Source organism: Podarcis vaucheri (genome assembly GCF_965113315.1).
Source record: "Podarcis vaucheri genome assembly, chromosome: 16".
NCBI lineage: Eukaryota > Metazoa > Chordata > Lepidosauria > Squamata > Lacertidae > Podarcis > Podarcis vaucheri.
Window position 1 is genome coordinate 27,588,327 of NC_138754.1, and position 21,318 is coordinate 27,609,644.

At 47.1% G+C, this 21,318-nt stretch overlaps 1 protein-coding gene across 1 annotated transcript in view; it reads left to right on the forward strand.

Moving 5' to 3' along the window:
• BCR (BCR activator of RhoGEF and GTPase) overlaps positions 1–21,318 on the forward strand; it is an 89,577-nt gene that overhangs the window by 28,255 nt on the left and 40,004 nt on the right. Inside the window, exons 2-4 of the mRNA XM_082203011.1 lie at positions 9,908–10,092; positions 17,462–17,566; positions 18,621–18,806. Coding sequence (XP_082059137.1) covers positions 9,908–10,092; positions 17,462–17,566; positions 18,621–18,806 — 476 coding nt within the window. The remainder of the gene's footprint in view (positions 1–9,907; positions 10,093–17,461; positions 17,567–18,620; positions 18,807–21,318) is intronic.

Sequence of the window (21,318 nt, forward strand, 5' to 3'; positions counted from 1 at the left end):
AGCTCAGGGATGATAGGAGTTGTAGTCCAACAACATCTGGGGACCCAAGGTTGATTAACACTGGACTAGATGATCCATTGGGTTTCTCCCAATTCTACATTTCTGTGATGCTCCTCATGTCATGCTCTTTCTGTATAGTCTGAGGACAGCCCATGCAAATCATCACGTGCCAGTCTTGTCCCCGGGTGGGGACTGGGTGGGCAAACTCTCCCTTTGTCCTGCTGGCTCCTGTGCTAGCATGAGTTAACCATAAAATCGTAGCGTTGGAAGGGAACATGAGGGTCATCTGGTCCAACCCCCAGGAAACCTTTGCCCAAAGTGGGGCTTGAACCCATCACTCTGAGAATAAGAGTCTCGTGCTCCACCAACTGAGCTTATCTGAGATCTTCACATCCTTCCAGATTCCAGGACTGTGAGCCACTTTGGACATACACTAGCCTCTACTTATCCTTTTGTAAGTACCTGGCACTCAAATAGGGACAAACAATACGACTCAGTTGGGTTCCTTTCCTTGCGATGGAGCTTCAAGCGTGGCGTTGCCAGCCCTTACATACAGGATAAGCATTGCTGTTGATGTGTCCCCACCTGATCCTGCCACTAACCCCGATCCGCCTGCCCGCTGCCTCATGCTGCCTCCCTCATAGATAAATAACAGCTTGACGGAGGCTAACAGCCCTGAGTGAGACCATCAGAGGCACTGTTGTGCTGAGGAAAACAACAGCCTTTTTGTGAGGGCTAAACACCCACCATCAGTTGGGGAGTCAGTTTGCACGGTCAGAAGCATTTCACCGGGGCCTGTGAATAATTTGTTTTCGCCATCTGATTTCGCATGCAGTCATCAAACATGTGCCGGCGCCAAACTTTTAAGAGGAGCATCTGAGGCCCCTTCTTTGTGGTCTACGTTAAGAACACAAGAAGAGCTTGCTGGGCCAGGCCAGTGGGACCCATCCAGTCCAACATCCTGTTCTCACAGTGGCCAACCAGATGCAACTTCCGGGAAAGCTGCAGGCAGGATTCAAGAACAAGAGCACTCTCCCGCCCTGGAGTTTTCAGTGACTGGGATTTAGAAGCATTGCTGTCTCTGACTGTGGAGACAGAGTACAGTCACCATGGCTAGTATACAGTGGTGCCTCGCAAGACGAAAAGAATCTGTCCTGTGATTCTCTTCGTCTAGCGGTTTTTTCGTCTTGCGAAGCAAGCCCATTGACGGATTAGCGGACTAGCGCTATTAGCGGCTTATCAGCTTATTGGATCAGCTGATAAGCGGCTTAGCGGCTTAGCAAAAGGGGGGGAAGGGAAAAAACCCCGCAGGAACTCGCAAGACCTCTTCGTCTTGCGAAGCAAGCCCATAGGAGATTCGTTTTGCGAAGCACCTCCAAAACGGAAAACTCTTTCGTCTAGCGAGTTTTCCGTCTTGCGAGGCATTCGTCTTGCGGGGCACCACTGTATATTGATAGCCCTCTCCCCTGTGAATTTGTCAAATCCTCTTTTAAAACCATCCAAGTTGGTAGCCATTGCTTCCTCCCGTGGGAGCGATTTCCACAGTTTTGCTGCGCACTGTGAGGAAGCGCTACCAGCGGTGTTCGAAATTAGCCAGGCGCATTTTTGCGACTGGTGTGAGTCCAGTTGCGACCAGATGGAGATCTCTGGGTGCCAGGCTGGTGACTGGAGAAAGCAAAATGTCACTTAGAGAAGGACCTGAGATATTTCCCCCGAGTTAATTTTATTCTGGATTGCTTTATTTGACGTTTTAACGTGTCGTAAACTGCTTGGAGATCTGTTCTTTAAAATATAAATCGGTATAGAAATGAAATGAATGAATGAATGAATACAGGGTTACCTCTGGTTGCGAACGGGAGGCCCGTTCGCAACATGAAAAGAACGCAACCCACAGTGGTGCGTCTGCGCATGCACGGGTTGCAATTCGCCACTTCTGTGCATGATGTCATTTTGCACTTCTGCGCATGCGCAAGCGGCGAAACCCGGAAGTAACCCTTTCCAGTACTTCCGGGTCACCGCGGGACGTAACCTGAAGGAACGTAACATGAAGTGGATGTAACATGAGGTATGACTGTAACAATAAAAATAAGAATAAATCCCATGGGGGGGGATGGTTCCTAGACATTATATTTTGGCAGCCGCAGCCTAGGTTTAAGGTGTCATTTGGCAATCACATTATATACCTGAGTTTCTAACGCTGACTACCAGTGAGAGCTGTTAGATAAGTGAGTACCTATTCATGTGTTACAGTTGTGTTTGTGTAGCGCATGGCCATGTGGGCAATGGTGGAGGGCCAGCCTTCAGCCCCACCTCTGAGGTAATCTTCTTGCAATTCTTCTAGACTTTCACTCCTCAGGTAGTTGGAGCCCTGCCTTGTTACTCATGTAACTTGCGATAACCAGGTTGGAGCGTGCCAAAGTCCAGATGAGGGCAATGCCAAAACATCATAACATAGTGTTCCCCACGACTCTCCCTCAGGCTGGATGATAAAAACTATGAAGGGAGTTGGGGGGTGGGGAAGACTGTTGGTGTAAGCCAGGCTGTTTATCCAGGTGTATGTCAGATAAGTGTTTAAGATGGCTGAACTAACAGGTTTTTTTCTTCTGTCTCTGCTCCCATCCCCTTTGGGTTTTTTGTTTTGTTTTTAATAATTAGCCTGATGGAGAATTCTGAGGAATTTGAAAGTTGGCACAGTGACCCACTTGAAAACATTTCTAAACTACTTACTATTTAAAGCCCTCTAAGCGGTATGCAAAAAACATGACATGTAAACAATAGAACAGTGTAATAAAAACAGCAAAGTAAAATCCAGTAAAGTAGTATTATAAAAAACAACAACACAAGGGTTTTGTTATGGCAGGGCCCAGTCTTGGGGGTCAGGGAAAGCCTGGGCAAAGAGATCATGCTTTTGTGAGACTGGTGGGTGATGCAACATGTCTGGTGAAGATTTGTTGAGATGACAGTAGTAGGGACTTTGGGGGGAAGTGATGGTGTGGTGTTAGAATTTGTGACCTTTCATAAAGTCAAAGGTGAGTGAAGCCTAAACTGCCCCTTTGGTTTTCAGGAAAGCTGCTTTTAATAAGCTCAGACAAATGCTATGTAGGGTCCTACGGTGCAGAATTGTTGAAGATGGAGTTAAGGAAAAGTGCAGCTGCAAACCATTTCAGTGAGAAAGAAAAATGGTGGCAGTAGGGGCAACAGCAAAAGGTCAGAATTGAGATGTTTAGAGCAGCAAAAAGTCTTTTGCAAGACTATCCAAAGCAACCAGAAGGCCGTGGTGAGCCCCCCTGCTCAGGAAGGAGGAGGAAATGTTAATGGATGAACAAGCAGAGGGGAGCTGAGTACAACCTTCCTGCAGTAAGTTGCCCAACCGGTTTAGGGCCAGAATTGCTGTTCTAGACTGATAATGAGTCTGTCAGGCAACGCCTTTGAATGAACACAGGTCTTCAGGGCTAGGTGAACGGCATCCTATGGTATTAAAGAAACTCCTGGTGTACTCTTGAGGATCTCTGGATCCTTTCTGAAAAGCATGGACTGAAGACCAGCAAATGTTGTCTTCAGAAAGGATGAGCTGAGAAACTGGTCAATCTGACTTCAATAATGGAGGGAGGGGGAGGCAGAACAGCTTATAAAGGTATCCTCTTGATTAGCAATACAGAGATTAGGGAGAGATAAATGTGTCAGACTAATAATCTCTTTCTCTCTCTCTTTCTTTTAAAAGAAATCAATTTACAGTGGTACCTCAGGTTAAGTACGCTAATGGGGCCTCCTGCTGCTGCCGCGCCGCTGGAGCACAATTTCTGTTCTCATCCTGAAGCAAAGTTCTTAACCTGAGGTAATATTTCTGGGTTAGCAGAGTCTGTAACCTGAAGCGTATGTAACCTGAAGCGTATGTAACCTGAGGTACCACTGTACTAGTTTAGTGGATTGTGGGAATGTTGTGAACATAAGTTATCTTGACTTCAGCCAAGAATTTGACAAAGTCTACCATGATATCTTGCTCAGCAAATTGGCTGAATGATACTAGATTGCCAAGTGGATTCGCAGCTGGATGCAGGGGTGGTGTGTTCTGTTTTGCCGCTTGAGGTGAAACAGGATGCGCCGCTTTGTCTTGCAGTTCCTACCACCACCTACCTTGCTGCTCCTGCTCCTGCCACTGCCATGTGCCCTCCTGCATCTGCTACTTTTGAAAAGATCAAACTGATTTGGGGTGAGATCTCACCCCAAACGGATGCGATCTTGCCCAGTATTGGCGCTGATGGTGGCAGTTCTCCTCCACCGTTGGTGGAGGTAATGGAGAACCCATGGTTGTGTTGCATGGGGGGCTTCTGCCACCTGAAGCAGCAGCCTCATGCTGCCTAATGGCTGGGCCGGCTCTGGATGGATGGAAAATAGTCCTCTGGGAGTGCTCATTAGTGGTTCCTCACCCAACCAGAGGGAGGTTAGGACGGGGGGGGGCAGGTGCTGGGCTCTGCCTTGAGTCAGGAACTGCTTGTGCACTTCCCATGGGGACACTTGGTTAGCTACTGTGAGAACAGGATACTGAGCTGGACAGAACCCCCATAACAGACTCTCCTTATGTTCAGTCCTTTATCATTGTGTTAGATGAATGGGTAGAGGGAATCTTTATGAGATTTGTGGATAACCCAAAACTGAAAGGGGTAACAAACCTCTAAGAAGATGGGAACACAATGCAAACCGACCTTGTTGGAATGGAAAAGCTGGGCCGAAACCAACGAAACGCATCAACAGAGATGAATGCAAACTTCTGCGCTGGGGTGGGGGGCTCAAATCTGCACAAGGATGGGGGGATACCTGGCTTGAGATTCTTGGGATTGCTGTCAGTGATAAGTTGTGTATGAGCTGGCAGTGTGATGCCACTGCAAAAAAACCAGAGGATAATGAGGTTTTAGGTAAAGGTAAAGGTAAAGGGACCCCTGACTGTTAGGTCCAGTCGCTCATCTCACTTTATTGGCCGAGGGAGCCAGTGTACAGCTTCCAGGTCATGTGGCCAGCATGACTAAGCCGCTTCTGGCGAACCAAAGCAGTGCACGGAAATGCAGTTTACCTTCCCGCCAGAGTGGTACCTATTTATGTACTTGCATTTTGACATGCTTTCGAACTGCTAGGTTGGCAGGAGCAAGGACCGAGCAACGGGAACTCACCCCGTCGCAGGGATTCGAACCGCCGACCTTCTGATCAGCAAGCCCTAGGCACTGTGGTTTATACAGCGCTGTTTTAGGCTTCATTAAAAGACCACATTTCCATGTCAGAGGAAGTAATAGTAGTGTGTCAGTTTGTGCAAATTAAAATGTAATGCCCCAATCTAGCCTCTGCAGATGCATCCACAGCTGGATGGGGGGTGGGGGCCTTAATGGGGCTGCTTCTCTCTCATTCCCAACTGGCCTTGGGCCAGGATATCTGAAGGGCCACCTCCTCTTGCATTCCATTTACAGTGGTGCCCCGCAAGACGAATGCCTCGCAATACAAAAAACTCGCTAGACGAAAGTTTTTTCCGTTCGCGATTTGCCTCGCAAGACGAATTTCCCCTATGGGCTTGCTTCGCAAGACGAAAACGTCTCGCGACTTTTTTTCTTTGACTAAAAACAAAGACATGTTTTGTTTATAAAGTTAATTTATTTTCCCTTAAATTTTTGAACTGCTCTTTACAGTATGTGTGACTTTAAAGAGCAGTTAATAAACTGTTGTTGTACCAAATTTGGCTTTGTTTGGACTTTTTTTGACCATAGGAACGCATTAATTGATTTTCAATGCATTCCTATGGGATTTCGTGCTTCGCAAGACGAGAAATTCGCTAGACGACAAAAATTGCGGAACGAATTAATTTCGTCTTGCGGGGCACCACTGTATTCATCTTCTCCTTCCTTCAAAGTGTTTACATCTATCTCATCAGCCGGAAGAGGGTAAGAGGCTGTTCCAGAACACTTAAGCAGAGGGAAGAGCCTTGTTCTGGCTGAAGCAGGGGAATTTCCCTTTTGTAGGTGCTGAGGCCCGAAAGCCATCCTAGGACTTGGTGCTGTGAAGCTGCTGCTTTCCAGCATGGCAGGACAGGGAGATGGAGGTGTCTCAGTCCAGAGATAGCCCCATTGAGGGAGAAGCACACAGACATGTGTCCTCGGTAGCATAAGCTGAGCAACTGCTTGAAATGGCACTTGGTCCCATTGAAATGAATAGGAACTGCATTAGGACACTTTGCAATGGGGCAGGAGAGTTTTTCAGTGTGACCAGCAGTGCAGTTCGGATACCCTGTCTCAGGCACCACATACATTTGCAATCGAAATTATTCAACCCCCATTGCAAAACAGGTTTATTATCAAAATTTTCAGTCTTTCAGCTGTTTGCAATGAACAAATCACACAAAAGCAATGGAAATAGCTCCACACAACAGATGCTTCAAGCAGTTTCCCCCAAATTCAGCTGAAAATGCAACTCAGTGAGACTGGAGAAGCCCGTATAAGTTGCATTTTCAGCTGAATTTCACCTGATTTGCAATGGGGGTTGAATAATTTCGGTTGCAGCTGTAGTATGGAACTGACACAAACCATATTGCTGTTAGCATAAATACAAAATATGGATTAATATATTGGACTATATGGAGATGGTAAAATTGATGGCAAAAATAAGAGACCAAAAGGACGAAATTGTTTGTTGAAGTGTCAAGATCCCTTTCGGATTATGTGAGAAAATATTACAGTCAAATGAAATCACAGGCAGGTCTGGAAATATAGGCAAAGGAATGAGAAACTGATAAAGGAATGCAATGTGAAATATATGTTATAGAAATAAGTATTATTTTTGAGGTAGTAGATAAAAGGATTTGAACAGAAACATCATGGAAGTAAGGAAGGGAACTTGGGAAGTCAAAAAGCTAAGGGAATATTACATGGAAACTGAATTGAATTTGTTAAATTGTATGCAAAATCAATAAGAACTTATGACAAAAAGTAGTTAATCCGCAGGATCCCACCAGCCTACTTTCAGAAGGGCGGAAGGTGGAGGGGGAAGAGCTACTTGGGAGTTTTCCTCTCCCCTTCTCGCAGTTTGAATTCTCACTCAGCAAAATCTCTCCCTAGAGCCAGGATCATACATCCAGTGCAGAAGGGGAAATGTGTTTGCTTCAGTAACTTGGTGACAAATCCTTTGAAGAAACATAATTCCTTTATCGGAAACCTTCCTATTACGGAATTGATTTGCAAATCCACTCCTTGGGATGAGGAAGGGGGGGGGAGGTGGACCCAATAAACCCAGCCAGTGGCTGGTCCCCAGCCTCCTCCTCAGAGCAGATGATACAAGGTCACACCTCACACTCCTATGTGCAAATGCCAAGGTTTAACAGGAACAAAAAGATTAAACTTGGGAGGCCTTAAGGCTCAGCCAAACTGCAGTTCCTTACAACCTTGAGAGCCAATTCCCGTACCACAATGTGACTTATCTTGCAGCCCTCCTCCCTACAGATGCAGAGAGAGGGAGAGGGCATGCCCCAGTCAGAGCAATGATACACTGTTGTCTCCTGTAACCAAGACCAGGAACTCCAGAATTCCAGCCTCAAGGCTGATTCACATAGTTGCGTTGGTTGTTTATTTCCTCTCACAATAACTGTGGTCTTTGACAGCCAGCCCTGGTTGGAATAACTTCAGCAAACATGTCTTTTGTGAGGGTCTGCATTTGGCTAAGCTCCAGGCATGAGAGAAGCCCCAAGAAACAAAACGAGAGGGGCATAGGATCTTGGGGGCTTCTCATTGTTCTAACATGCTATTTTTTAAAAGGTACCATTAGCTTCTTTGTGTCTTGAGGGGGGGAAAGGAACATTCATTTTTTTTTTCCATTTTCTGATTGAGCACTGCATATGAACATAATGAGAGCATACTGGAGCAGGCCATTGGCCCTTCTAGTCCAGTGTCCTATTGTCACAGTGGCCAACTACCTGTGGGGGAAACCTGCAAGCAGGATTCAAGCAGAAGAGCAGTCTCCTGGGGTTTCTAGCAAGTTGTTCACAGGCATACAGCCTCCAGCTATGGAGGTAGAGCATAGCCATTATGGCTAGTAAGCCACTGATAGCCTAATCCTCCCCCATGAATTTGTCTAACCCTCTTTTAAAAAGGTAAAGGGACCCCTGACCATTAGGTCCAGTCGTGACCGACTCTGGGGTTGCAGCACTCATCTCGTTTTATTGGCTGAGGGAGCCGGCGTACAGCTTCTGGGTCATGTGGCCAGCACGACTAAGCCGCTTCTGGCGAACCAGAGCAGCGCACGGAAACGCCGTTTACCTTCCCGCTGGAGCGATACCTATTTATCTACTTGCATTTTGACGTGCTTTTGAACTGCTAGGTTGGCAGGAGCAGGGACCGAGCAACAGGAGCTCACCCCGTCATGGGGATTCGAACTGCTGACCTTCTGATCGACAAGTCCTAGGCTCAGTGGTTTAACCCACAGTGCCACCCGCTTCCCTTTTAAAGCCCTCCAAATTGGTGGCCATCACTGCCTTGTATGGGAGCGAGTGCCATAGTCTAACTATGTGCTGTGTGGGGAAAGTCCATTCTTTTACCCGTCCTGAATCTTCCAGCATTCGTGTAGAGCTTTAGATCAGTTGGTAGAGCATGAGATTCTAAATCTCAGGGTTGTGGGCTTGAGCCCCATGTTGGGCAAAAAGATTCCTGCATTGTAGGGAATCGGCCGAGATGGCTCTCGTTGTCCCTTCCAACTTGATGATTCTATGAGTTCTGGTGTTATGAGAGAGGGAGAACAACATTTCTCTGTCCGCTTTCTCCATGACATGCATCATTTTATAAATTTCTCCCATGTCACCTCTTACTCACCTCGTCTCCAAACTAAGAAGTCCCAAACTCTGTGACTCTTCCTCATAAGGGAGTTGCGCAATCCCTTTGATCATTCAGATTGCCTTTTCCCAAAAGAATTGTAAATGAAGTCTACATAAAATGACAAAACCTTTATGAGAGGAAGCAAGAGAACCAGCTGAGGCTTTCTCCTCCTTCTCTGCTAGACCTCTGTCTGGCACCATTAACCTCTGCATCTCCTTCCATCTGGCTTCTGCCTCTTAGCTGTTTTCAGCAGTGGCCAATGTCCCAGGTCTAATGGCCATATCTCCTCGTGAGATGCTGTAAGAAAACTTCAGGTGTGTTCACACAGCTGAAGGCAACACCAGCAATGGGTGGCACATGAAATGGTTTGGGGCTGGCAGGTTAGGAGAGGAGCTGCCAGCCTCCCAGATTGTCTTCTCTGTTGTCCATCTGCACAGAAGGTTAAAAAAAAGGGCATTTCCGCAGAGCCTCAGTCCTTTCTGGATGTTTGGAGAGGACCAAAAGGTCACCCACACCCAGGCAGCACCATGAGAGATACAGGCATTCTATTCCGGTGGGCTACTTTGGACTAGACCTGCAAGTAGCTTCCCAGGGTCTTGGGCAGAAACCTTCTCTCTTCCCTACTCCACAGCTCTGCATATTCATTATCTCTTGTCTTCTGAGTCAGGGATCCTCTGAAAGAAAGCTGCAGTCCCAAACAAACGGACACTTGCTGGAAAGATGGTGAGAATTTTCTGAACACAGCTCTGTGCTAGTTAAGGGGGACCCAGGATAGTCTTGCAGCAGACATGACTGCAGGAAAACCAGGAAGGGCACGAACCTGGGACATTGCAGTCTGAGTGCAAAGCAGCTTTGAAGGATGAGGCTGCTTCTGCGCTGGCCACACTTCCGTTCTCTCATTTTTCCAGGGCATCTGCACAACACTGAGCAAAATATTCCTTTCCTGTTTTCCTTCGGCAGCTTCTTTCCACCTTTATGATGTGCTTATTTAGGCAGCTTATGTGGCAAGTAACTAGTACACCGAATGAATGACACTACTCATAATAACTATTTGCTTTTCTTTGCAGACTTGTCTTTTAGCGGGATGCCGCCCGGCTACGCCTATGATGTGGACAGGGCCGAAGAGCAGCGTCGTCACCATGACATGATGCCCTACATCGACGACTCGCCCTCCTCCTCTCCCCATCTCAGCTCCAAGAGCCGAGGCAGCCGTGACACCATTTCCTCGGGGTCTCTGGAATCCACAAAATCAGTAAGCCTCCTTTTGACTCTTGGAGCGGACCGTAGGAGCAGACCCATTCAGGTTCTCTCATTTGCACAATTTATGTCCTAGTGGTTTTTCTCCCCTATTTCGTACAAACTATTGTTTTGTCAGTTGGAAGTGTGTGTCTGCACACCACCTGGCCAAAGTAAAGGTAAAGGGACCCTTGACCATTAGGTCCAGTCGTGGCCGACTCTGGGGTTGCGGTGCTCATCTGCTTTATTGGCCGAGGGAGCCGGCATACAGCTTCCGGGTCATGTGGCCAGCATGACTAAGCCGCTTCTGGCGAACCAGAGCAGCGCACGGAAACGCCGTTTACCTTCCCGCCGGAGCGGTACCTATTTGTCTGGTGTGCTTTCGAACTGCTAGATTGGCAGGAGCTGGGACCAAACAACAGGAGCTCACCCCGTCACGGGGATTCAAACCGCCGACCTTCAGATCGGCAAGTTCCTAGGCTCTGTTGTTTAAGTCCTAGGCTCTGTGGTTTACTGGACCCCAACTTCAGTTGCCCTCTCTGGCCCATGAGAGATCTCCGCAGACGTTGTGTTCAGGTTCATTGTCATAGAGATAAGGAAGGGATTGTGGCCTGCTTACGTTCCCAAATGAAAGCTGCAGTTGTCAGGAAGGGTGAGTCCTTTGAAAACAGGATTCCAGGTGGAAAAATCGAAACTCGAGACAGAGTTGTTGGAACCAAAGACTAAGTTATTATCGAGAATGTATAACTTGCTGCTTAAATGGAACACTCAGGATGAGACAGTTAAATCAGCCATGATAAAATGGGCTCAGGACATTGGTTATAACATTATGTCTGAGGACTGGGAAAGGTTATGGACCACCGGTATGAAGTTTACGGCATGTAATGCCTTGAAAGAAAATATTATGAAAATGGTATACAGGTGGTACATGACCCCAGTCAAGCTTGCTAAGATTTACCATTTGTCCGACAATAAATGTTGGAAATGTAAGGAGGCTGAAGGGACATTTTTTCATCTTTGGTGGACCTGCCCAAGAGTGAAGGCTTTCTGGGAAATGATCTATAATGAGTTAAAAAAGGTGTTTAAATACACCTTTCCCAAGAAACCGGAGGCCTTTCTTCTGGGCATTGTCGGCCAGAAGGTGTTAAAAAAGGATAGAACCTTTTTTATGTATGCTACAACAGCAGCAAGAATCCTTATTGCCAAGCATTGGAAGACCCAAGATTTGCCCACACTGGAGGATTGGCAGACGCAACTGATGAACTACATGGAATTAGCCGAGATGGCTGCAAGGATCCGAGATTTGGGAGAAGAGGCAATGGAGGAGGACTGGAAAAAATTTAAAGACTATTTGCAAAAATATTATAAGTTATATGAATCTTAAGATGCCGTATGATTTGGAAGGCTAGCCCCAGCAACGAAAGTTGATTAATTATGAAATTGGATAATATTTATGAAAGAATCAAAGTTTAAATGAGTAAAAATGACAATATGTTATATTTTTAGAGTAAATGGAAAATAAGAGATTTAAACTTAAACTGCAATTGAAAATACAAAGAAACACACGAAATAAGGTTATAATTTGCTGATAACTTTATTGTTAAGAATGCACTGTGTGGGAGATGCGGGGAAGTCCGATAGAAATCTGAAATAAGTTGTTGAAATGGTTCTTTTTTTCTTTCTTTTTATTCTTTATGTCTTTTCTTTGTTCTGTCTTATCTGTAATCTGGAAAAAAATGTAATAAAAATTATTATTAAAAAAAAAAAAAGGAAGGGTGAGTCCTTTGCCCCACCTATTTGCCACGTGTGGACTATCGCATGCCGGCAGGTCTGGCTGCCTGCTTTCTTCCTGCCCCCTGAGATCTGACCCGTGATGCTCAGCCCTTGGCCTCTTCTGGGTCGGCCTGCAAGTCTACATGTACATGCTCTGACCTCCCCAGAAGCCAACTCTGCCCTTTGCCTGCCAAGCTGCCAGTTAAGATCATCTTTCCAGCGGAGGGGTTAAACTAAGCTGAAATTAACTCCTTGGTAGTTCAGGGATCCTGCTGTGTGTACATCAATCGTCAGTACATGAATCATCCAGTATGACAGAAGCTTTCTCATTTTATATATAATGGATGGTGAACCTGGGCCGTGCAGGCGTTGCTGGACTACAACTCCCAGCAGCCTCAGCCAGCCTGGCCAGTGATCAGGGCCAGATCTGAAGGGCCACAGAATCATCATTCCTAATGTATAAAATGACACTATTGTCCCTAGGGTGTGCACTGCCTTTCAAGAGTTTGCTCTCTAAATACTGTATTTTTCGCTCTATAAGACACACCAGACCACAAGACGCACCTAGTTTTTGGAGGAGGAAAACAAGAAAAAAAAATATTCTGCATCTCAGAAGCCGGAACAGCAAGAGGGATCGCTGCGCAGTGAAAGCAGCAATCCCTCTTGCTGTTCTGGCTTCTGTGATAGCTGCGCAGCCTGCATTCGCTCCATAAGACGCGCACATAGTTCCCTTTACTTTTTAGGAGGGAAAAAGTGAGTCTGATAGAGCAAAAAATACGGTAAATAAAGGGTTTGTATTCGCCATAAGATTGTGGGGAAGGAGCAAGGCAGTACTGTACAAGGATGTGAACAGTCTCCCCCCCCCCTGCTTTTTCCCCACTGCAGAGAGCTTTTGGCATCTTTTGCGCGTGCTTTTAATTCCCAGAGCCACCCGCTGTCACTCATCCTTTTTTTGTGGTTCCTTTTACGATTCCTCAGCCGTAGCAGCTGGAGCAAGAAGCAAGGCCTTTTAATTTCCCCAGAGTCTGCTTCCGCAGGAGGGGGCGGGGGGAGAATGCAGTGTGCCTGGTTGCTAGCATCAATGTCTGCTTTCCCCAGCCTGGTGCCCTCCAGATATTTGGGGCTAGCACCAGCATCCAATGGGCCTTGCTGGCTAGGGCTGATGGGAGATGTAGCCCAAAGTGTTTGGAGGGCATCAGCTTGGGGAAGGCTGCTCTAAAGTCACACGCCTCTGCACTGAGGCAGTGGTTGTAGCTTCTGATTGTGCCACCGGGGCTGATTTCTAGAATCAAAGTTGTGCCGGGAGCTGGCCCTTCCTCCTGGCCAGCGGCTGTGTGAGAAGCTCTTTGCTCTTCCGAGGAGCTTTTACTTGCAGCTCTGACATAATATCCTGGCTGGTAGACATCAGAAAAGGTGGCCTTGCCTAGTCAGCAGCTGGTTGGTACATCCTATCAGGGGTGGGATCAAAGGGTGGCCAAACTGGTTTGAGAAATACTTTCTCTTCTGGCCTTGGGCAGTTTGGCACTGAGGAGCAGAGAGTGCCTGTGGCACTTCCCCAAAAAGCTTTGACTCTTTGCTGATAGGGGAGGGAAATACTGTGTCTGGTGATGTTGTTTTGACCCCAATTTTTTTCTTTTAAGAAGTCTTTTCCCTGAAGTGTGACCCAGTCAATTTATGGTATGATAACTGCAAAGCTGTAGGAATGGAGTTTTTGCCTTTTGTTTGTTCAGTCTGTCTTTGTAGTTTTATCTTTTTTCTTCTTCTCTCATTGTATACACTGCTTTGGTAGCTCCTGGCTAAGAAGTGGTGTATAAATCTGCGTTATTATGTATCATCAGCATCATCACCATCATCAATGGAGAGAAGTACTGGAGGCACTTGTGGCCCAGCCTAGCTACTCCTCAGGAATCCCAGTTTATTAAGAAAAGCTCAATTTATCTATGATATCTCATTCAAAATGCTCAAGGCAGCGTAAAGTACCATAGGGCAGGAGTGGTCAACATGGTGCCCTCCAGATCATAGAATTGTCCATGGCAAGCCTCCAGAGGCCAGCTCTGGCTACATCCATCTCCTCCTTCCAGGCTCCTTTCTGCTCCAGATCAGGGTCTTGGCTCTTGTGGTGCATGGCCTGGGAGGGGGCAGGGAGTGCCCAGCCACTGCTTCGTCAAGCAATGCTCAAGGTCCTTGGCGTTGTCCTTGGCATCCCCCACCTTGCCTTTGCTTGACTCCCAAGATCACCTGCTTGAGGCTGGTGTTGGCTTTCCCCCTCGCTCTCCCTCTCCCTCTCCTCCTCCTCTTCCTCCTGCTTGTTCTCTGCTGATTTAATGGCTTTGCCTGAATGTACAAGCCCTTCCTGAGCAGAGGTTGGCATGAACACCATTGGGTGGTTATAAATAAATGTTGGCTTCTCTCCCTGCTCCTCCACCTCTCTCCACATGAAGCACAGCCGGCTGGTTCTGCAGAAAACATTCCCTGTTCAGCACCACTCAAGCAGTGAAACCTTCTCCAGCAGCTTATTAAACAGAAGCCCCGGAAGATAATGTACGTTATAAGGATCCTAATTAATATCTCTCTGTCTCTCTCCGCTCTTCATCCCCCATTGGCATCTCTGTGTCTCCCCCACCCCCTCTCCCTTTTTTTTACTGGAAGTCTCTGCTCTGAAAATGTTCATTGTGCTGCTTCCCACAAAGTCATGGGAAGATACTTGTTCTTTACAGCTCCCTCTTTAACACACCCACTGGAAAACAACATTTCCCTTGCTGGAGGCAGGTGCCAGTGGGGCCCGCTATGCAGCATTGCTCATTCATTGTGTTTCCAGACCTTAATTCCTTACTCTCGCATTGTTATTAATTGAAGCAAAACAGGGGAAGGGCCTCAAGCCATTTCAAAACAGGTTCCAGGATGGAGCTGACCCTCTCTGATCTTTGCGTTTCACGGAATCCACAGCCTGCCACAACCGAATACACTCTGCAGCAGTATCCTGGTTCCTTCCCTGTGGCAGAGTGGGGCAGGAACTGGGCGGGCGGGGGGAGCACAATGCCTGGACTTTCCAGATCAAGAGCAATTACATCACCTTCTGGGTAACTGATAGATCCTCCTTGTACTTTCAAAGTGAAGGAAGTGATGATGAGACTTTCAGAGAATGAGGACAATAATCAGCCAGATAGAGGCTGGATATTTCTCTCCCTTGTGTCAGCAGCCTAAATGATAACAGTTGTGGTGCTCATTTACGGCTTGCAGGCTTCCTGCAGGTATAAAGTTGGCCACTGTGAGAACAAGGATGTTGGACTAGATGAGCCATTGGCCTGATCTACCAGGCTTGTCTTACATTCTTACATTCTAGTTCCTTGCATTTTTAGAAGCCGCGTTTCAGCTGGCTGAAGAACACTTGTTAAAATCTCTGTGTTTTGCCAGCTGAACCTAGAGCGTAGGGGAGGCCCACAGAGATCACTCCCCAGAAACTATGCAGAGGATTGTAGTCATGGCTGGTGCATAGCTAGGCCTCCCCAGTCAAATTCCAGCTTGTTAACTATAATCACCGCACTTTGCCAGTTCATTCATCAATGACTTTCAGTTGATCCAATTAAATTTTTGCATGCATGCATCTATTACTCTATGAATCTTCTTTCAGGGGTGCTTGGGAGGGGGCTGTCATGAGGGGCTCCTGCACTTGAAACTTCACTACAACACTGCTGGCTTCCTTGCAAAAGCACCGTATTTTTCGCTCTATAAGACACACCAGACCACAAGATGCACCTAGTTTTTGGAGGAGGAAAACAAGAAAAAAAATATTCTGAATCTCAGAAGCCAGAACAACAAGAGGGATCGCTGCGCAGTGAAAGCAGCAATCCCTCTTGCTGTTCTGGCTTCTGGGATAGCTGTGCAGCCTGCATTCGCTCCATAAGACGCACACACATTCCCCCTTACTTTTTAGGAGGGAAAAAGTGAATCTTATAGAGCAAAAAATACGGTATTTTGGTAGACAAGCAGAAAACTTGGGCCACCGGCATTTACAAACCCTTGACACTCAGGCTTCTTTAACCACTCAGATGATTTACAAATTTAATAACTTTGTCGGAGGAACAGCTCCCACCTATTTCTAAAATGTCTTCCCTGCTCTGTTTCCAACCACAGTTCAAAGTGTGAGACGTTTACCATGAGAACCCCAGTTGGTCAACAGTACTGGGAGATGCAGTTCAGCTAGCATTTTTAAAACTGCTGTCTTGCTTTGTAATTTATTGTTATTATCTTGTGAGATCTGTTGTATAGACAGCCCTGATATTTATGCTGCAGGGCAGCACAGCATTTTTTTGGAAGTGAAAAATAAGCAAGCACACTGACTTGAAGTTTTAGGCTGGACGACTCCTGCCTCTGCTAAGTAGTGTGTTTGCAGGGATTGGTACGAAGGGGCTCACCATGGAGATTAGTAATCATAAGAGGGAAGGTGGGGGCAAAGGTAAGAGCAGTAAGAAAAGGGGTGGAGCTGCACAAAAGAGAGCATGTGAGCAACTGGCGACCACTGCAGTGCCAATTTAGCAGCTTCTGTAAAACTGCTGATAGATTTGCATCTGTGACTTCACTCCAAGCACGTGAAAGAACCAAGCAACTTCCTGTAATGTGTGGACTGCACTGTTGATGTTGAGCTGGTGACCACCTTTGTGCAAAACTGAGAACAAATTGCTCCTTGAACCCCAAGGGTTGAGTGTGCTGGTACAAAGAGCATCCAGGCCTCCAAGATGTTTGGGGCTGCTTTAGAGATCCTAGGATGTGCCTGTCAGCTGGAGGACTTGAGTGCTCTTTGCACAGCAGCAGTGCCCGGTGGGGATATGGTGCTGTTCCTTGCAAATGGGCAACACGCACCAAAGAGCTGTAGAATGGCTAAGCTGCTAGCGAATAAACCTTTTACGCTGCTGGTTTGTATCTCATACTTCTTCCCCATTCCCACCCCCAATTTCTGATTTTTTCACAATATCTGAGTGATGGTGGGTTTGTCTGTCTCAGAACTTGTACTCCAGGTATGCAGCACTGGAGTCTGCGAACTCAAATCAAGGTGTGAAAGCCTGCTTCCTTTCACCACCTCCCCTTCACACTTTATGTATCTCCTGTTTTGGGGTATGCTTGGTGCTACCTGTGTTAGCAAACTGACCTTTTTTTGCCTGCGTGCCACCGTTTTAGTGCAGCACCCCTGTCAGAATGAGATTTATGAGTCTTTGAGGCATCACAGCTAGGGTTGGATGGATCTGCCTATTTTCATTCCGAGTTAATTTCGCTGAGGCTCATTCACAAGTCCCTGCTATTTTCTGCATTTAAAAGGAAGTGTGAAAATGTGGAGCTAAATGCATATTTTGTCACAATGTATTTCAACTCTGTGTATGCATTTCTAAACACTGCGTGCATTTTAATATGCCATTTGAACCGGGAAATGTGAAATGCAAAGGGATAAGTATGTGTTATGGTATGCGCCTTGGTATTGGAGGTGGGAATTGAGTCATTTCACTTAAAATGCAGACTTAACAAAAATTCTCCCTTAACCCCCAATTCCACATCCAGCTTAGAGAGCTGCCTTCTGCACTGCCTTACCATTGTTTTTCTTGCGTCTTTCCTTTCTCTAGAGTGAGCCAGACTTGGAGAAGGGCTTGGAGATGAGGAAATGGGTCCTATCTGGAATCTTGGCTAGTGAGGAAACCTACTTAGGCCACCTTGAAGCTCTGCTGCTGGTAAGAACACCCAGGAACATGTGGATGGGGAGGCGTGGGTTTGATTTCCAGAACTGGCTGAAGACACTGTGAACTTGCGGTGGAATAACCAAAAGGTATTTCCCTCGTCCTAACTGACTGGGAAGCTCTCGAGTTCAGCCCCCTCCTTCATTAAAAGTAACGGAAGCTGTGCAAGAGCATTGTCAGGCTTGTGTAAACTGTTCCTATTCATTTCAATGGGACTTCAAGAAGGACACTGACAAACTGGAACGTGTCCAGAGGAGGGCAGCCAAAATGGTCAAAGGCCTGGAAACGATGCCTTATGAGGAATGGCTAAGGGAGCTGGGCATGTTTAGCCTGGAGAAGAGGAGGTTAAGGGGTGATATGATAGCCATGTTCAAATATATAAAAGGATGTCATATCGAGGAGGGAGAAAGGTTGTTTTCTGCTGCTCCAGAGAAGCGGACACGGAGCAATGGATACAAACTACAAGAAAGAAGATTCCACCTAAACATTAGGAAGAACTTCCTGACAGTAAGAGCTGTTCGACAGTGGAATTTGCTGCCAAGGAGTGTGGTGGAGTCTCCTTTTTTGGAGGTCTTTAAGCAGAGGCTTGACAACCATATGTCAGGAGTGCTCTGATGGTGTTTCCTGCTTGGCAGGGGGTTGGACTCGATGGCCCTTGTGGTCTCTTCCAACTCTATGATTCTATGATTCTATGACTTTAGCAGGAGAATTCCCCAGTAGACTGTGCTTGGTGGTTGTGAGCAGAGGGTTCCTGAAGCGGCCACCATGTCTTACACTTCATGGGAGAACGGAATAGGATTGGACTTTTTCACAAAGATCTGGAACAGCCTTCCTCAACCTGGAGATGTTTTGGATTTTAACACCCCTCACTTCCAACCAGCATGGCTGTGTTGTAGTCCAAAATATTTGGAGACCAGGTTGAGCAAGGCTGATTTGGAGCATGTCCAAATGGGGACATTCCGGTGCAATCAGACAGGAAGCCCAGCCGTTCTGGCTGGTGGATGCCTTTGTTTTTTCACCTGTATGAAGGGTGGTCTCTGTTTTCCAGCCCATGAAGCCTCTCAAAGCTGCTGCCACCACCTCACAGCCTGTGCTGACCAGTCAGCAGATCGAAACCATCTTCTTCAAAGTGCCTGAGCTCTACGAGATCCACAAGGACTTCTATGACGGGCTCTTGCCACGGGTGCAGCAGTGGAGCCACCAACAGAGGGTGGGGGACCTCTTCCAGAAGCTGGTGAGCCAAAGCCTGGGCTTCTCTCATAGCTGCTTTGCTGATGCTGTCGTGACCTGTGGAGCCCCTGCTCTCTCCCAGGTGTTGCCTCTCTGCTTTCCCCTCCAGCTGTGTTGTGGTTTGTGCACATTAGGTGAAAGTGGTGTCTAAGGTGGCAAATAGGAGCAACCGTGAGTGAGAAGCAGCTGTGTGGGATGGAAAGCCTGCAGGCTGGCAAGTTAGGGGTTGCATAGCCCTCTGGCTGGACTTGATTTTGCTTTCTCAGGACTCCAGCAACTCCTGGCAGATGCCTTTGTGACCTTCATCATGGCCTGAAGCATGTTTGTGTGCGTGTGTTTGCACACCTTGAGCTTTCTGGTTCATTTTTCAACCTAACAATTAAGTGTTTAGGCCAGAGATAAAAGCAGCTTTCCTTAGCCTGGTGTCCTTCAAGTAAACTGAACTCCAAATGGGGAGGACTGCAGTTCAGTGACAAGAGCATCTGCTTAGCAAAGAAAAGGTCCCAGGTTCAATGTTGAATAGCATCTCCTGGTGAAGCTGGAGAAAGACTCACTGCCTGAAAGCCTAGAGAGCCCATGCCGGTCAGTGTGGACCACACCTTACCAGATGGATCAGTGGTCTCATTCTGTATGGCAACGTCCTGTTCTCATCAGCCCCAGCCAACACAGTTGTATGACGCAGAGGCTCATGAGAATTGGGAGCCCATGTACTTCCCACTGTCAGTTTCCTGTGGAATATGATGTTGGGTCCCTTCTTGGGTTTTACAATATCCCCTGAGAAACCCACGGGAATGCATTTTTCTTGGCTGTATCTGCATGGGAAAAAGGTGAAATGGTTCCCTTATTGGCCTGTTGTAGCTCTGCCATTTTGTTGACTGGGACTGGGAGCAAATGCTGAGCGTTCAGATACCAGCATTGTGTCCGTCTTGCCGTCCCCACGTCCTTGTGCCTTGGGCGTAGTGAGCTGCCCTGCACCACCTCCCAGCAGCTGGACTTTCTTTTCCATGTTGCCTGCATATAATTTGGGCTGTGGTCAATTGACGAAGGGAGAGGCACACAGCAGGGACCCTCCCCACTTCCCTCCCTCCCCAGGACCAGCTTTTGTTTTTGATCCTGTTGGACCCAAAGCCTTTGCAGCAGTCCTGCCTTGGGGAGTTGCCAAACCCACTTTGAAGTGAGAGGAGAGGGAGAAACGAGGTTCAGATGTTTGCAAAGGGAAGCAAGGGCACTGTCTGTCTCTCCTTTCCCTGGGAGCTGCCAGGTTCTCCCCCCCTCCCCCTGCTTCCCTCCCCCTCCCCCAGCTCTCTTTCTCTCTCCATCTGCACTCCTCCTTCCGACTTTGATCTAGCCTTGCTGTTCTGCCTCCTCAGCCGCAGACTGTGGGGTAGACATATTTTCCCCTTGGATATCCTGAGCGTTCCTTGTACCCTGACCTTGGCTTAAATACCTCTTGGGGGGGCAGCACTGTGGAAGAGCTCTTTCCCCAGCCAGTAAGCCCCAGGGCTGCCTGCTTTGTTGCTGTTACACCTCTTCTCTGGCTCTGGAAGAGAGCACTTGGGCCCCTCTTCCAGTTTGTTCTCTTTTAAAGAAAGGAAATGTCGCATTCTTGAGGTGCCTCTGGTTCTTCAGACCAGAGGAGGAATTCTGCGGTGCGTAGAAATGGCGAGCGCAACTCAGTAGGGTCATCCAAGTACTACCATGTGTCGGCACACCAGTTGTCTGCATGGGGAATGGGAGACTGGGCCTGGCTTGCACTGCCAGCTACTCCAAGAAACAGGGACCAGGCAGGAGGAGCAAGGCTTTGTCGGCCACAACTAGTGTGCAAAACATAAGGATATCAGAAGAGCCCTGCAGCTGGATAAGGCCAAAGACTCATCAACTTTCTGTTCTCACAGAGGCCAACCAAATGCCTTGCAAGCAGGAGCTGAGTGCAGCAGCGACATTTGTCCTGCTCAGCAACTGGTTTTCAGAGGTGTACTGCCCCTGACACTGGAGGGTCGTCTACACCCATCCTGATAAGTACCAATTGTTAGTCTAATCCTTTGTGAATTCATCTAATCTCCCTTTAGAGCTGTCTACATTCATGGACATTACTACCCATAGGGCAGTGGAAGAAAAGATGAGCCATCATTGTCTTCTCTGTGTGTGTGTGTGTTTAACATGAATTACAATCCCTGAATACAATCAGGGAGCTGAACACCAAAAACTAAAGTGAACGTTCATTTTCTCCCTGGTCCAGAACAGAAGCTGAGGACTTGAGTTTGTGGAGTGAGAGCTGCTCCAGGCTGGGTTTATTTTTCACAACATGCCATTGACACATTAGCAGTGCATTTGTGGAGAATGTATACTGGGCTGTCCCCACATCATTCTGCTTTAATAATAATAATAATAATTATTATTATTATTATTATTATTATTATTATTATTATTATTTATATCCCGCCCTCCCCAGCCAAAGCTGGGCTCAGGGCGGCTAACAACAATCAAAATAGTTCAACATTCTACAACATTCATTA